General features: G+C 50.9%; 1 protein-coding gene across 5 annotated transcripts in view; it reads left to right on the top strand.

Annotated features, from left to right (window-relative positions):
* Positions 1-15,207, top strand: part of KIRREL3 (kirre like nephrin family adhesion molecule 3) — a 352,826-nt gene that overhangs the window by 222,189 nt on the left and 115,430 nt on the right. For 3 of the 5 annotated variants that reach the window (XM_079326674.1, XM_079326673.1, XM_079326676.1), the window contains exon 2: positions 3,292-3,369. The exons of the other annotated variants lie outside the window; for them this stretch is intronic. In XM_079326674.1, the coding sequence (XP_079182800.1) occupies positions 3,292-3,369 (78 nt within the window). The remainder of the gene's footprint in view (positions 1-3,291; positions 3,370-15,207) is intronic. 5 annotated transcript variants of the gene reach the window in all.

Genomic DNA, 15,207 nt, shown 5'->3' with positions numbered 1-15,207 from the left:
ATCACTTCAGCTGGAACTACTTTTGCCATGCTGAGAAATTCAGTTGTTATCACAAGGAAGTGGATGGGATTGATTTGGGAGAGATGGGAACATTCAAGGGTTAAAACATTCTGGGTTTGGTGTGTCTCAGCAGCCACCCTAAAGCCAAGATATTTAAAATGCTGGGCATCTGCTTAACTATTTTAGCTTTAGGTAGCCACTAACAGCCAAAATGGTGAGACATCCTTAGGCAGCAGAGTCATCTTGAAGTATTTTACCTTTTAAAGGCACTCTCAAGTATTTAAAGGTGCCTTTAGCTATAAAGATTTTTGCATGTTCTCACAAATTTATGGTATGAATTATTATAATGCAGTGCTTTTGTACAGCTCCTTTCATCATGGGATATCAAAGTGGTTTATAAGTGTTAATTATAGCACCCCTTGGGGAGGCAAAGGAGAGACAGGCACCCACAGCATCCTGCTGAGCCAGGCTGCAGAGAGGCAGGAGACATTTCACTGGGACCCAGCTCAGCCTGAGCCTCCCTCCCTCTCCCTCAGCTGGGACTGGGACAGCACAGCCACTGCCTGGGGATGGAGCCCCTGCCCACAGCCCCCTTTCTGGGAGCTTTTTGCTCACTGCAAGGGGAGGGTGAGAGCTGGACCTGAGTGGTGGGATTGTCCCAGGACACTGCAGCTGCTGCTGCCCCCAGCTCTGCCCTGGCTCTGGAGCCACCATCACTGGAGGGATGTGGAGCTGCTGGAGTGAGTCCAGGGATGCTCCAGGACTGGAGCCCCTCTGCTCTGAAACCAGGCTGGGAGAGCTGGGGGTGTTTAACCTGGAGAGGAGAAGGCTCTGGGGAGAGCTCAGAGCCCCTTCCAGTCCTAAAGGGGCTCTAGGAGAGTTGAGAAGGACCTCGGACAAGAGATAGAGGGACAGGACACAGGGAATGGCTCCCACTGCCAGAGGGCAAGGCTGGGTGGGATATTGGGAAGGAATTGTTCTAAGATGTTCCAGAGCTCAAAGGGGAAGTAGGGTTTTCTCCTGTGTGGGAACAAGAACCCAGAACAGGGTGCCCAGAGCAGCTGTGGCTGCCCCTGGATCCCTGGCAGTGCCCAGGCCAGGCTGGATGGGGTTTGGAGCAGCCTGGGACAGTGGGAGGTGTCCCTGCCATGGCAGGGTCCTTAAGGTCCATTCCCACCCAAAGCATTCCATGATCTTGGTGCTGTTTGTGCTCATGGTGTGTGCAGGGCCCCTCACTCCAGGTGTGTATCCAGGAAAACCCAGCCAGCAGCCACACACAGGTCCCTGTGTGCCTGAGTCAGAGCAGTGCTGCCTTGCTCAGCTGCACTGAGAGCTCTGCTGCCTTGTCTGGCACTAATCTAATTGTGTTGTTTTAATTACTTTGATACCTTGGTGCTGTTGGAGGCTCAATAGCAATCGATGGGGTTTTGTTTCCCTATCAATAAAGACATAAAGGCTCTCACCTGCTTTGCTGGCTCTGCTCAGTCAGCCCTGGGGGCTCTGGGCAGGATCACAGCCCTGCCAGGCACACAGAGTCTGTCTTCACAGCATCCTGCACTGAAACCCCCAGCATCAGCAAATCTTATCAATTCTCCTGATCAGGCAGGGCTGGGCTGGGTGTTCCTGCAGTCAGAGCCATCCAACACTCTGCAGGCTGGCACCTCTCTGTGTTTGTGGCTGTGCACTTTGTGCAGACCATGGTGCAGCACGTTGTCTCTGCCCTGGAGAGCCAGAGAACTGCTTTCCACCATCAGAGGTGGATAACGGCTGCTCATTAAACCTTCCTGGGAATTCAAGAAACACTGATGATTGATTCATCTTCCCTGATCTTTGAACATCTTCACCTGAGTTAATCACACCTTCTATGGCTGATGAGAGAGTTACAAGCACCCCCAAAGACATCGTGGAAGGTGGAGTCACATTCTGGAGACACCTGCTTCTCTCTGGGACATTCCCTCCAGGACAAGGTGGATTTAGGGGAGAACTTAAATTTCAGCTTACTCTGATTATTTCAAGAGACTTGCTTTTGTCTGAGCATCTGCCTCAGTGGGATCACACATGATTTGTTTTGGTTAGATGTTGATTCCTCCCTGGCCTTAGGACCAGGAGATTCCTGCAAGGTGGAGCCCTGTACAATGCTAGAGAAAGTGCTTTAAGTGGGCTGGTGTGTACCCTAAGTGCCCTGGCATCAAAAGAAGCCTTTTTTTTTTTCTAGGTTTAGGCTCAAATTCTGCCTCATTCTGTGCACAAGAGGAGGATGTAACCACTCTGCTGGGGTGTCCTGGCAGCAAGTACTATTAGGGAGGAATTCTCTATGTCTGGGTCGATACCCACGTGGATCTGGGGATCTTCCCTGCACACCACATCACATCACACTTCCCTCTTCCTCTGGACACATCCAGAACTGCCATTCAACCCCAAGTTTGCCTCGTGGCACTGAAAGCTGAGTTCTCCAGGCAGGTCCTGCTCTGCTCTCCAGCCACATCTGTGCCCTCCAGCCTCTGCTCTGCTGCCTTCCCCTCCTGGGAGAGGCACAACTTCCCTTCCTCTTCCTCAGCAGAGGGGCTCTGTACAGTCCACAGCCACATTAAGTAAACATCAAAGGGGCTTTGATCAGCAGGGCTCTGCAGAGCACAGCAGCCCCCAAGGAGCTCTGCAGGTCCTCAGGCAGCACTGGGGACATGGTACCTTAATTTTCCTGCACTGTGACACAGGAGGATTTGTTTGAAGAACAAGAGCTCCCTGCCTCTCTGAGATGCACACGGGGAGAGCCCTGTGCTACTTCTGGAAAAACCCACGCTCAGATCTCTCTGTTTGTTACCAAGAGTCAAAAAGCCCCATTAACAAATCAAGGCATCAAAGCCCTGTGTCTCCTCAGATTCTGGCACTCTCCTGCTCATAGGGTCACTTGCTTCTAAGTAGCAAGATCCCTCAGGCCAGAATTCTCTTCCCTGCCGAGGGCCATTTCCCATTTCACTTTGCTGCCCACTAAGGGAGGAAGGGATGAAAGAGTCCTGTTGTGGGAGCACGCTGCTGTGGAGGAAGATGCAGCTCATTCCCTCCCTTGGAACAGAGGAGTGCTTGAGGACAGGCCAGGGAATGGATGCTGCCCTCCTGTCTTTAGATACAATCTTGGGGCCCAGCCAAGCTCAGCTCTGTGAGTCTGACCAGACTTCACCTTCCTGGAGCTTTTCCTGAAGGTGTCTCCAGCAGGATCTGCTCCCTGCTGCAGCCCCAGCTGCCTGCTCCTGTCCCCAGCCCAGTCTAACCCCACGCTCTCTTCTCTTGCAGAACTGGGGCTCCCAGGAAGAGGATGCTGCCTAGTCCTGGGGTTCATGTACAAGGAGAAGTACCGCAGGATGACTGAAGGTGAGCACTTCCCTCACCTTCTCCTCTTCTTCCTCTTTAGCAATCTCATTGTGCTAAGGATCATCTCATCTCTAAGGATGTGCTGGGTTCTTGTTCCCACCCAGGACAAAATGCTGCTTCCCCTTTGATCTCTGGAACATCTTAGAGGGCAATGCATGTGGGGAGCTCCTTCTGTGTGAAGCTGCAAGAGAAGAGCAGCAGTTTGTAGTTCCATACATCCAAAACTCACTGTCTTTTCCTACAGAAAGCATTTGTCACACAGGAAGCTCTTGCAGCAATTGCTGCATCTTCTCATCCTAGCTGGGTGGCAGTGGTCACCATGACACTCCCAGAACCTCAGTTTCCAGTGCCTTTGAACCTTGCAGAGTCACCCTTACATTGCTCTTCAAACTTCTGCTAAAATGTCCCTGTTTGATATTCCACTCATTCCCCAAGTACTTTATGAGCATTGATTAATCCATAGAAATATCATAAATAATTATGAAGCATAATAACTAAACAAAAACTATTTATGTTCAGAAGAACTGGCATCCTTGCTTCTGGCAGCTTCCTTTCCTGGAGCCGACCCTGGTGCAGCCCCTTCTGACTCATGTAGGATGAGAGAAGGAAACCCAGAGCCCTGTGAGATGGGAGGGTCTCCAGGATGTGTCACAGAGAGTTTGGTTTCTGTGAGGTCACTCTGGGAATTGGAAACTTGACCCAAGCATGCATTTAACCCTTTTTAAGGACTCTGATTGGAAATAATTGGGACCAAGGGTGTGAGCTCTTGCTCTACTGTGCTTCCTTTTCTGGAAACATCCAAGGTGGTGCTGGACAGGGCTCTGAGTAACCTGATCTAGAGGAAGGTGTCCCTGCCACTGCAGGGGGATTGGGTGACCCTGAAAGGTCCCTTCTAACCCAAATTATTGGCATGATTCTTTTCCCCTGCATGGGATGGAGTTTTGGCAGCAGTTAGCCATGGGGGTGTCTGCTCCTGCAGGAAGCCTTTTTCCATGAGAGTGAAAGGTGAGGTTTTTTTCCCAAAGTAAAAATGCAAGTTTATGGCTCAAATATCAGTTAGAAGATCAAAGGTTCCTTCAGGTTCCCAGGAGCCCTGATACTGAGTTGATAACATGGGGAAAGTACTTCACAAGACTTCACCTCGTGCTTGTTAATTACCACACACTCTTTAAACATTGATTAGAGGATATTTTTAATGGGAATGGGCTGCCCCATGGGACACAAGTGCAGCCTCCCTCTCAGTGCCTTCCTGTCCCTCCAGCCTCTTGGACAGGCTGTGCCCAGAGCCTGGGGATGCTCACAGAGGGTTGGAGAGCTGGCAGCACCCTGGGCATCCTGCCAGTCCTTTGGGATTGCTCTGTCCCCTGATGGATTCAGAGCCTGTCAGTGAGCCCCTTTTTCAGACTGAGCAGGGCTTTGTGTGGAGAGAACAAAGACACATGAAAGGCCAAAAGTAAAGCTTTTGTGAGAGAAAGGGAACAAAGTGTTCCTGCCTGATATGCAGCCAGTTTCTGGCCCCTGCAGGCTGCAGGGCCATTATGTTCAAAGGTACAATCTGCCAAAAACAAAAGTCAGGGGGATTTCCATGGCTACAAAGACCACCTAGGACTTGTGTTTTCATTAGAAGCAGTTACAGATGACAATTGCAGACATCCAGCTTCCCCGGGTTTTGGTGGATTGCAGTCAGATCCACACTGTATGCTGTGTGAGCTGGGCTGGGGTCAGATCTCTGGGCATCTACAGGAAGTTTCTGCCCAAGGAGCCTGAGCCAGACTCTTTGGGCCAGTTCCCCTGTCAGGGTGAGGAGAGAGCAGCTCCCCTTCTGTATTTGTGCCAAGTGAGAGCTTTTTCTCCCTTTAAAAAGGGGCTGAAGAGCAGCCCTATTAATAATGACAAGGGAGCTGAAGGAATTGAAGGCACAGGAAGGCAATGGGCAGTGGGATGAGATGTGGGGTCTCCATCCCAGAGGAAACAGGTAATTACAGGGACCATTAGAACCTTCCTGTCATTTACTGGAGACATCTACAATGGCTTGGAGGTGGATAAGCACAAGAGGAGCTGGAAGCCTTGACAGTGTGGAAGAATCATTTACTGATGGGAAATCATTTCTTAGGTTGGATGTTGGGAAAAGGTTCTTCCCCCAGAGGGTATGCCCAGGGAATGGGCACAGCCCCGAGGCTGCCACAGCTCCAGGAGGGTTTGCACACCTCTCAGGCACAGGGTGGGATTTGGGGGTGTCTGTGCAGGGCCAGGAGTGGGACTGGATGATCTCTGTGGGTCACTCACACCTCAGAATATCCTGTGGTTCTGTAACATGATGGTTTTGGCTGTCCCCACAGAGAAGATCCAGTCTGGATGCTCACAGATCAGTGTGGCAACCTCCCCCAGAGGGGTGAAATAGGTGTGGGTAGAGATGCCCAGCAAGGGTATGTTGTGTTTGTTAACCAGCTGTCAAGGGATGCTGCCCACTAGCACAGCTGGCTGCAGATGTGGCTCTCCCAGCTGAGCTGGGCACCAGCTGAGGATCCAAGATCAGTGTCCATGGATGTGCCTCTGCCCATATCCATCAGCCACTCATCTCAATCTCTGTACAGGGATCAGACAGGTGCTGGAGCTTCTCCCAGCTGTCAGGCAGCACATGATGGGCACAGCAAACCCAGTTTGGGCACTGTCCTTGCTCTGCTGTGCTGTACCAGGTGCGAGCCCTTCTCACTTTGTGAAGCCCTCAGCAGGAAAAGCCTGGATTTGGGGGTGGCATTTGGCTGGGGAGCAGGAAGGCACAGCCCCAGCGTGGCTGCTCTGCTCTCCTGTGATGGATGATGGGCTGTCTGATGCTGGGCCTGAGTCCTGCTGTGCTCTGGGAGCTGTGGGTGCAGTGGAGCTGGTGACAGCTGCAGGCAGAGAGGGAGAGCTGTCTGCAATGACGGCCGGCAATAAAGACGCTTTGGAGTTAATCCTGCACCATCTGTCTTCATTCTGCTTATAACCCTCTCAATCAGCTGCTGCCGACTGTTTGTTAACATTCAGAAACAGATACATAATCAGGAGGAGCGTGCTGGAGCTCAGGAGGGGCTGGGTTGCTCCCTGGGAACGGCTCTCCCGTGGCCATGGGGTGCAGAAATGGGAGCCACTGGATGTCCCCAGGCAGGGGCAGGTGGGCTGGACATGCTGCTGGGCTGGCAGTGAGCTGAGTTACCCTGCTTCTCCCAGAGCTTCAAGGTGATTTTGGAGCAGAAAGATGATTTCTAGGAGGTGGGTCACCTTAGCCTCCCATGAAAAAGGATTTTGAGCTACTCTGAAAATTTGGGCTTGTTCTGCTATTCCCCCTTCTCCTTCCTCTTGCAGTTCTCTCCCCAAGGGGTGTGCTGGAATATCTCTCTCTGCTCACCCATCCCTCCCTGTCCATACCTGCAGGTCCCAAGCTGGGCTCTCCTCTGCAGGAATTCAGATGCTGCTCCTGCAATTTTACTTCTTGTCTCCTGCTTTGACTACTTGCCAGCTCTAACTCGAGTCATTAGCAAGCGTTGCTGCAGCAATTATGGCACTTTTTGGCTGCCATTCATAAAGCTACTAACGGGAACGATTAAGCACTGAGAGGTGTCAGCCTTCACCTCCACCACCTGTTCCTGCTGGGAGGTGCCTCCAACAAGCAGGGCAGCTCCCTGCCCTCCTCTGACCTCCCCTTCCAGACCCTTCACTGGCTCTCATATGGGCAGGGCAGGTGGCATCTCCATGGGATGGACACAGCTCTTGGAGGATGAGAGGTGGGTTTCACCTGGTGCCCAGCACGGAGCAGGGAAAGGGACAGACAGATTTGGTGCAGCATCTTCCTCCTGGAGCAGTGAGTGGTTAATGATCTGTGCTCAGGGAAGGACAAACCCTCCTCTTCAGAGGGATGCAAGCCCTGCCTGCTGTGCCAGGAGAAGGCTGTGCTGCAGTTATCTCCAGCAGCAGCTGCTCTCCGTTGGTGTCAGGGCTGGACTGTGCTCTCAAGGTGTCTCCACTCCCTGCACAAAGCACAGCAGATCCTGTGCTGCAGAGCTGCAGCTCCACATGGCAGCCAGAGCTCTGCCTTCTGTGCAACAGGGACAGCTTGGCAGATCATCTCTGCTGGGTAAGGGCTGCAGAAACGGGCTCAGGGAAGGGCTGCCCACATCCAAGGGGCACCACTTTTCTTTAAAAGCTACGTTGGGAACTTGAGCAGCATAAGACAAATCTTCAGTTTTGGGAGGGTGAAGAGCGAGACCTTGAAAGTTTTGCAGTCTGAGCTGAAATCACACCTTGACTGTTCTGTTCTGAAGGTCTGGGACTTTATTTGAAGGCACTGGGAGTAATGGAGAGCTCTGTTCTTTTATTCATGGAATCCCAAAATGTTAAAGGTTGGGAGGGGCCTTAAAAATTATCTGGTCTCAGCTTCTCCCTGCCGTGGTCAGGGAGACTTTCCACTGGAGTCAGGTTCTCAAGGACTTGTCCAGCCTGACCACTTCCAGGGATGGAACATCCTGAGAAACCTGTGCCAGTATCTCTCCACCCCCACAGTGAAGAATTTCTCCCTGATATCTGGTCCAAATTTCCATTTGTCCCCATTCCCCATGTCCTGTCATACAGCCCCTGACAGAGTCCCTCTCCAGCTTCCCTGTGGCTCCTTCAGATACTGGAAGGTGCTGTAAGGTCTCCACACAGCCCAGTCTTCTCCAGGAAGGTGCTCTCATCCTTCTGCCAAGTCCATGGACTTCCTCCAACAGCAGGTTGTTGGGGAAAGGGGGAGATGGGAAAGATGGGATTCATCCACATACCTCAGACATGGGACAGGGGTGGCCTAAATGGAAGGAGAGCCAGCAGCCTGCTCTGTTTGGGATGATTCCTGCACCCATGCAGCCCTCACAGACTGCACTTCTACAGATCAGGGAACCACGGAGTCCTGGGAACCAGGGAAACTTCAGGATCTCCTAATTCCAGCCTCTGGAAGGTTGATCCTGCCTGCAGAGCTGGGCAGCTGCCTCATGTTCTGGGGGTCACTTCATGACCTGTGAGCACCACAGCTCCACCTGGGGCTTTGCACTGAGCTCAGGGTGGCTCCTGATGCAGCAAGACATGGGGTGAGAATTGTGTGTGCATGTGAAAGTTGGGTTTATGGCTTGTAATTATCTCGTAGCCATCCTTAGAATAATTATAGCTCGTCCATTATTAATAACTGGAATTCCAGTCCTTGTCATAGATCACAAAATGGAGAGGAAGCTCAACCCAGGTTTTGCATAATGTACCTTGGCCTAAATTGAATAATTGGTAAAATGGTGAAAATCATTCCTTTTTCCCCCATTCCTTAGTGCTGGAATTAGTGAGATATTAGTGCAATTAGCCAGTGCTTCCATTTGAGGCTGCAATCACTTGGTTTGTAATTTAGAATAAATGTAAAAGCCCACTTATGCTTCCAAACGGGTTATTTGTCCTGTTTAAAAGTATCTAATGGGGTGGCTGTCATCTAAGCAAGATACATTTGACCCATTTCAATTTGTTTCCCTTTTAATCTGCTATCTGTTTTCCTGGATCTTTTTTTAATAAAAACATAAAGAAGAAGTGGGTGAGAGAGACCAAAGAGGGAGAGAATAGAGGCATTATAGATCTGGAGTTTATCATAAGCCAAAGTAACTTGAAATCAAGGCTGTTAAACTGCAGAAAGCAATAAAAAGAAAACACTATTTGGAATCGTTTAAAGGGCCGAGTGCCTTGTCAATGAAAGGTTGCTCTATTTGACTGCTTCTTAATGGCTTCTGTGAGGCAATCTGCAGCTCCTGCAGGAGCCAGGCTGCAGCTCCTTCTGCAGCAGTGCTGCTGCAGGGCAGGGCAGGGTCCCTGGGGAGCTGGGCAGCAGTGCTGAGGTGGGGAAATGCAATACCAAGGAGGACAAGGAGGAAAGGAGATGGATTTAAACACCAAATTGGGTTAAAGTTTTAAAGGATGTCACAAATACTGAAATCCTGGGTGGTGTGGTGGGCACAGAGAGGGGATGTGGTGCTGCTTGTAGGGCTGTGGGCAGATCTGTGCCCAGTTCAGTCACGGAATCACAGTCATGAAATGGTTTATCTTGTAAGGGACCTCAATTCCTGTTTCATTCCACCCCTGCCATGGGCAGGGACACCTGCCACTGTCCCAGGTGGCTCCAAATTCCTTCCAATCTGGCCTTGGGCACTGCCAGGGATCCAGGGGCAGCCACAGCTGCTCTGGGCACCCTGTGCCAGGGCTGCCCACCCTCACAGGGAACAATTCCTGCCCAATATCCCATCCATCCATCCATCCATCCATCCATCCATCCATCCATCCATCCATCCATCCATCCATCCATCCATCCATCCCTGCCCTCTGGCAGTGGGAGCCATTCCCTGTGTCCTGTCCCTCCATCCCTTGTCCCCAGTCCCTCTCCAGCTCTCCTGGAGCTCCTTTAGGTCCTGGCAGGGGCTCTGAGCTCTCCCTGGACCCTTCTCCCCTCCAGGTGAGCACCCCCAGCTCTCCCAGCCTGGCCCAGAGCAGTGGGGCTCCAGCCCTGCAGCATCTCCATGAACTCTCTGAACTCACTCCAGCAGCTCCATGTCCTTCAGATGTCCCACCCCTCATCATCCATCCCACCATACCCTTCCATTTCTCCAGTGGAGAACAGAGGGACTCACAATATTTTTTCTCCCAGAGCCCAAGCATTCCTTGTACAATGGTCTGATTTGCAGCTGCTGTCCCTTGGTACTGCCTGGAGAGAAACCAGCTGGGGCCCTGGGATGGAGTCCTGCTCTTTTGGGGGAAAATGGCTTGTTCAGAGAAACTGAAAGCCTCTGCTCCAAACATCTCTCTGCCTGACTGCCTCTCCTGCTCCCTGCCATAGTTCAAAGTGGCTTCAGTGAACCCTTCCTGCCAGCAAAACCTCTGATTAGAGCGTGGCACTAAGGCACAGTGGCATATTTGTGCCACCCATTAACAGCCCAGCAAGGCAGTTGCTGCCTCAGAATTACTTGGATTTATGGGAACACTTAATCTGGATCTTGCAAGTGACTTTTACATCTGCAGCAGCACAGGCTGAGCATGAATCTCCCTGAGCCTCAAGGATAAATAGGACCTAGTCCCTTATCCCTGTAAAATGTGACCTTTCTCCTCTACCAGATGCCAACAACCTCAGTGCTGCTGTAGAAGGTCAAACTTCTCTTGGTTCTCTGGCCTGACAGTGGAAAGGGTCTGTCCTTTGGGACCAGACCTGGGATGTGTCACCTGGTTTGGTTCAAACAGGGTTGGCTCTGCTCAGCTTCCCTGTGCACACAGCAGAGCTCAACAGCCCAGAAATGACTCCAGGGCAATGGTGGGGGTGTTTTTTGCACCACTTAATCAGTGGTTTGTCTGGAGTCTCTTCAGTCTTCACTCAGAGCCAGGATTAAAAAATACTCCAAGGAGATGAATTTTCTCATGTTTGGGCTTGGTTGTTCATTAAATCTTATCTAAAGTACAGAGAGTTCTTCAACACTTCAAGCTACCAGCTAAAATGGAACAAAATGGAGGTGAATTTAGCTAGTTACAAGGTCTCTTAAATCTAAACAGTCCAATAGAGAATTAACACCTCTATTATTTATACTTTTAACCCAATAACTAAACTCCTGTTACCCTCAGTGCAGCACTGACTGTCCAACCAGAAACTGCTGCCTGAAATCATGAAGAAGGAAGATGAACACTGAAGAGACTCTCCATCTTGTCCATACCTATCACTACATTATCAAAACCTCAAATTTCAATCCCTTCACCATGTGAAAGCACACACTTCTATTTAACTACACACTTGTGATTTTAACTCCATCACTCAAATTTGGAATCCTTCTCCAAAGCCTCAGGTCACAAGCAGTGTTCTCTAGGGGGTCAGTGCCAGAAAGCACAGAAAGCCCAAAAATCCCATGTTTCTGGGATCCAACACTCCAACACCACCCCAGCCCCTTCCACAGCTCTGTCCTCTGGGTTTTGCATGGTCTGCACCCTGGAAATGGATTTCTGCCCAGCTTTGCTCCCAGCTGCAGCATCCCTGGCACAAACTGCCCTGGTGGCAGCTCCATCACCAGCTCATCTCCAAGCTCCCCGCGGGATGTGGGGGGAATTTTGCATTGCTGACTCTGCTGTCACTGCCAGGGAAAGTGCCACCCCCAGGCTCACAGATCTCACTGGTGTCACTCGTGTCCCCACAAAGACAGAATTGATTAGGGCCGGCAGCTCCGGGTAAGCCGCATTGAGCCTTTTGTTCTTTATCTGACAAAGGCTTTGGGAAGGAAGAGGAGAGTGGCTGGAGCCGCTCCCAAGGAGTTGTTAAGGATGCGTTGTTATCTCAGAGGTCTCATTGATATTTCCGCGGTGCTTTGTGTGTCTGCGAGCTGAACAAGGCAGGGATGTGAGTGAAACCTGAGGAAAAGCAGTGTAGGAGCTGCCTGTGTCTGGTGTCAGGGGAAACTGTGCCTGAGCTGGGTCACTGGAAAATTGGGTAAGGCAGGATCTGTCTGGCTGTGAGTCCTGGCTGCTGCAGCACACACATTCCCGAGGATCCTGGGTTACCTGCTGTTCATTCTCCCCCGTTTCCTGCTGCTCTCTGCCCCTTTGAAGAGTGGGCAGAGATCCATCCACGATGTTCCAGCTGTCTATGGTGGCTGTAGAGCAGCTGAACAGCTCTGTTGCTCATAAATCTGATGCAGAGCTCGGGAGCTTTACGGTAACAGTGTTGTTGTAGCAGTTAATGGTCGAAGGGTATCTTTTATCTATTGATTTGAGCAGCAGTCCCCTGTGGAAAGCTATTGCTGCATGGTCTTAAATAAATGAATACAATCCTTCCTCACTCCTGAGCACTGGCAGCAGACATTCCAGGAGCTGCCTGTCTCACTGTTCAGCCTGTCCAGGAGAGCCTGGATCCTCTGCAATCTGCACACTGCTCCCCCTAAAAACACTGCAGGAATCTTAGGTGGGAGAAGGACTCATCACAAGGGCTAGTAGTGAGGGGACAAGAGGAAATGGCCTAAAGCTGAAGGAGGGCAGGGCTGGATGGGATACTGGGAGGAAATTCTTCATTGTGAGGGTGCTGAGGCCCTGGCACAAGGTGCCCAGAGAAGCTGTGGCTGCCCCCTCCCTGAAAATGTCCAAGGCCAGGTTGGACATTGGGGCTTGGAGCAATTTGGGACAGTGGAAGGTGTCCCTGCCCATGGGAGGGGGTGAAATGGGATGAGCTTTAAGGTCTCTCCCAAAAAAAACCATTCTGGGATTCCATTATTTATATACATGGATCAGTATCTAGGGTGGAATATAGATTATTCCAGCCACTTGAATTCCATTGCCCTTGCCAAGCCCCTTTAGATCCTTCTGGAACTGAAATGGGATGTGCACCTGAGGAACGTGGCAAGTTGTTGGTAAAAGCTTGTCCTGTGAACTACACCTCAAGGCAGGAAGAGAAAAGGTTGTGACCTCACCTTGCCACAGCTGCCTGACCATCTTTTGGCACTGGGGGCTTTGGGCCAGTTTATTTGTAATCAGGAGGTGAGATGACATGAATGACAGGAGTCCAAGGCTTCTGTCTGGAGATGGCAGCTCTGGCTCTCCACCTCCACGCTGCTGACACAGAATCATGGAATTGTTTAGATTGGAAATGACCTCGAAGATCACCGAGTCCAACCAATAACCCAACACTGCCAGGCCAGCACTAAAGGACATGGTGACCACCAGAGCAGAGCCTGGACAGGCAGATCTGGCCCTGGACAGGCAGATCTGGCTCTGCCATGGAGTCAGGTGCTGATGGTGCTGTAACCCCCCTGACACACCACAGCCTGGCTGTGTGGAAATCTCCAGCTCTCAAGGTATCTGGAAGCCATTGCTTTCAAGAGAACAATCCAGATTTTGGTCAGAAAGGGAGCAGCATTGTGACAGCACATCTGTACCCTAGGCTGGAGGAAGGGAGAGCATCAGTGCTGCTCTTTTGGGGGGCACCTGTGGGGCACAGACACTGCAGTGCACACACAGCTGCCAGGAGACACCAGCATTGGTCCTGCCTGCTCTGGATGCCCAACCTCCCTCTCCTGGAGCAGCTTTCTGCTGCAGAGATGGTTTGCTGCTGCTGCACAGACAGGAGCAATGAGGCAGTAGCAAGCTCCTGTCACTTAGGATATCAATTAAAACCTGCAGCCTTGTAAATCCCACCCTGAGACACACAGCCAGACCTGCCATTGAAATGGCTCTGGAGCCAGCACAAGGAAATCTGCTGTGCAATTGTGAGCAGGAACTGGAGAGCTGGAGCATTTCCAGCTGTGGGGTGGGAGCTAAGACTGGTGTGAAGATGAAACCCTCTGGTGTTCTGGGCACTGGGGAGCAGCTGCCTTTGCTGTGCTTGGAAAAAGCTTAAATATCTCATTTTGGAGCTCCATGCCCAGGGTTTCCCTGTGTGTCACATAACACCATCCCTGCAGTCCCAATCTGCAGCATGGAGCTCTTCTCCTACAGGACCAGTGTGAGGCAGCTCTATTTCAGTGCTATAATGACAAAATGGGGTGAAATTGTGTGTTTTAGGCCAGCAAAATGATCCTGCTTCCATTTCTTGGTAAAGAAATGTGTTTGGTTTGACTGAAAGACACTGCCAAGCATCCAGCAGTGCTGTGTTTGAGCTGACTTGGTTTAAAACCCTTCTAAAAATCCTTTACAGTAAGGAAATAGGGAAATCTGGTTGTGAAGTACCCAGCTGAGTGCTGTAAGTCCTACTTTTCTTGTTTGCCCCAAGTTATTCATTGTACCTGGCCAAACTCTCCCACCTGTGTTCACTCAGTATGGTTGAAGCCTTCAGGTTGGGGCTGATGAAGATGGGAGGAGTGGGAATGGCCAAAGACCTGCAGGATAGGTAGGATCATATGTGAGGGGGAGAGTGAGTGGAATGCCCCCTTGCAGGCAGCCAATTCAAGAATTATTTAGTACCCAAGGCTGCCACAGAACCTTCAGAGAGCAAAGAGCATCAGCTACAAACCTTCCCAGTTCCTGCAGTGCAGCACCAGTCTTGGGGTCAGTATCTCTGTGCCCTTTTACACCCAGTATTTGCTCCCATGGGTATTTACTCCTCTGTAAATGTATTAATGGAGCTAATCTTAAAGCATATCCAGATATATAACTTGAGATGGAGGGTTTTCTTTTTTCCCCTTTAACAGAGATGAAGCTTTTATATAGACAGGAAAAGAGAAGGGAAGTGAAATGTTCAGTGACTAATGATCCTCATCAATATTCATGAGAGTCAGTAGCATTCCGAGATTTAAAATAAAGGAAGAAAGAGAGAAAGGCATTGACTCCTTTAGAAGCTAAATGAAATATTTAGGTTGACCTGGAGATAAGTGTGCTGGGTCGTTGTTGCCATCAGCTCAGACCAGCAGTTCAATCCTGGAGCTTTCAAGGGGGGAGCTGAGCTGCTGGTGGATTTTTTTGGAGACAGGAAAGGTTGGGGTGGGTTCACACAGCAGCAGAAACCTTCAGCTGAGGGTCAGATCCAGCTGGGCCAGGTGCTGTGACACCTCCCAAAAGGGGAGGGAGCAATCCTGCCCCAGGAACCTGCTCCCAGCCAGAGCTGGAGAATGGAATTACAGCCAGGCTGGGTCAGCATGGCCTGTCCCAGGTGAGCCCCAGCTCCCACCACCCACCAAAGGGCTCCTGTCCTGGCCACTCCCTGCAGTGAGGCTGCTTTTGGGACAGGGACAGCCTGAAGGGTGCAGGGGACACTGATGGATCTAAAGCAGCTGCAGAGCTCAACTGCCTGGTGAGAATATCCTTCCTCCAAGCTGCAAACAGCTGCAGATATTGGGGGGCTGA

Source organism: Erithacus rubecula (assembly GCF_903797595.1).
Source record: "Erithacus rubecula genome assembly, chromosome: 25".
NCBI classification, from domain to species: Eukaryota; Metazoa; Chordata; class Aves; order Passeriformes; family Muscicapidae; genus Erithacus; species Erithacus rubecula.
This window is presented reverse-complemented; position numbering and strand designations above follow the sequence as displayed.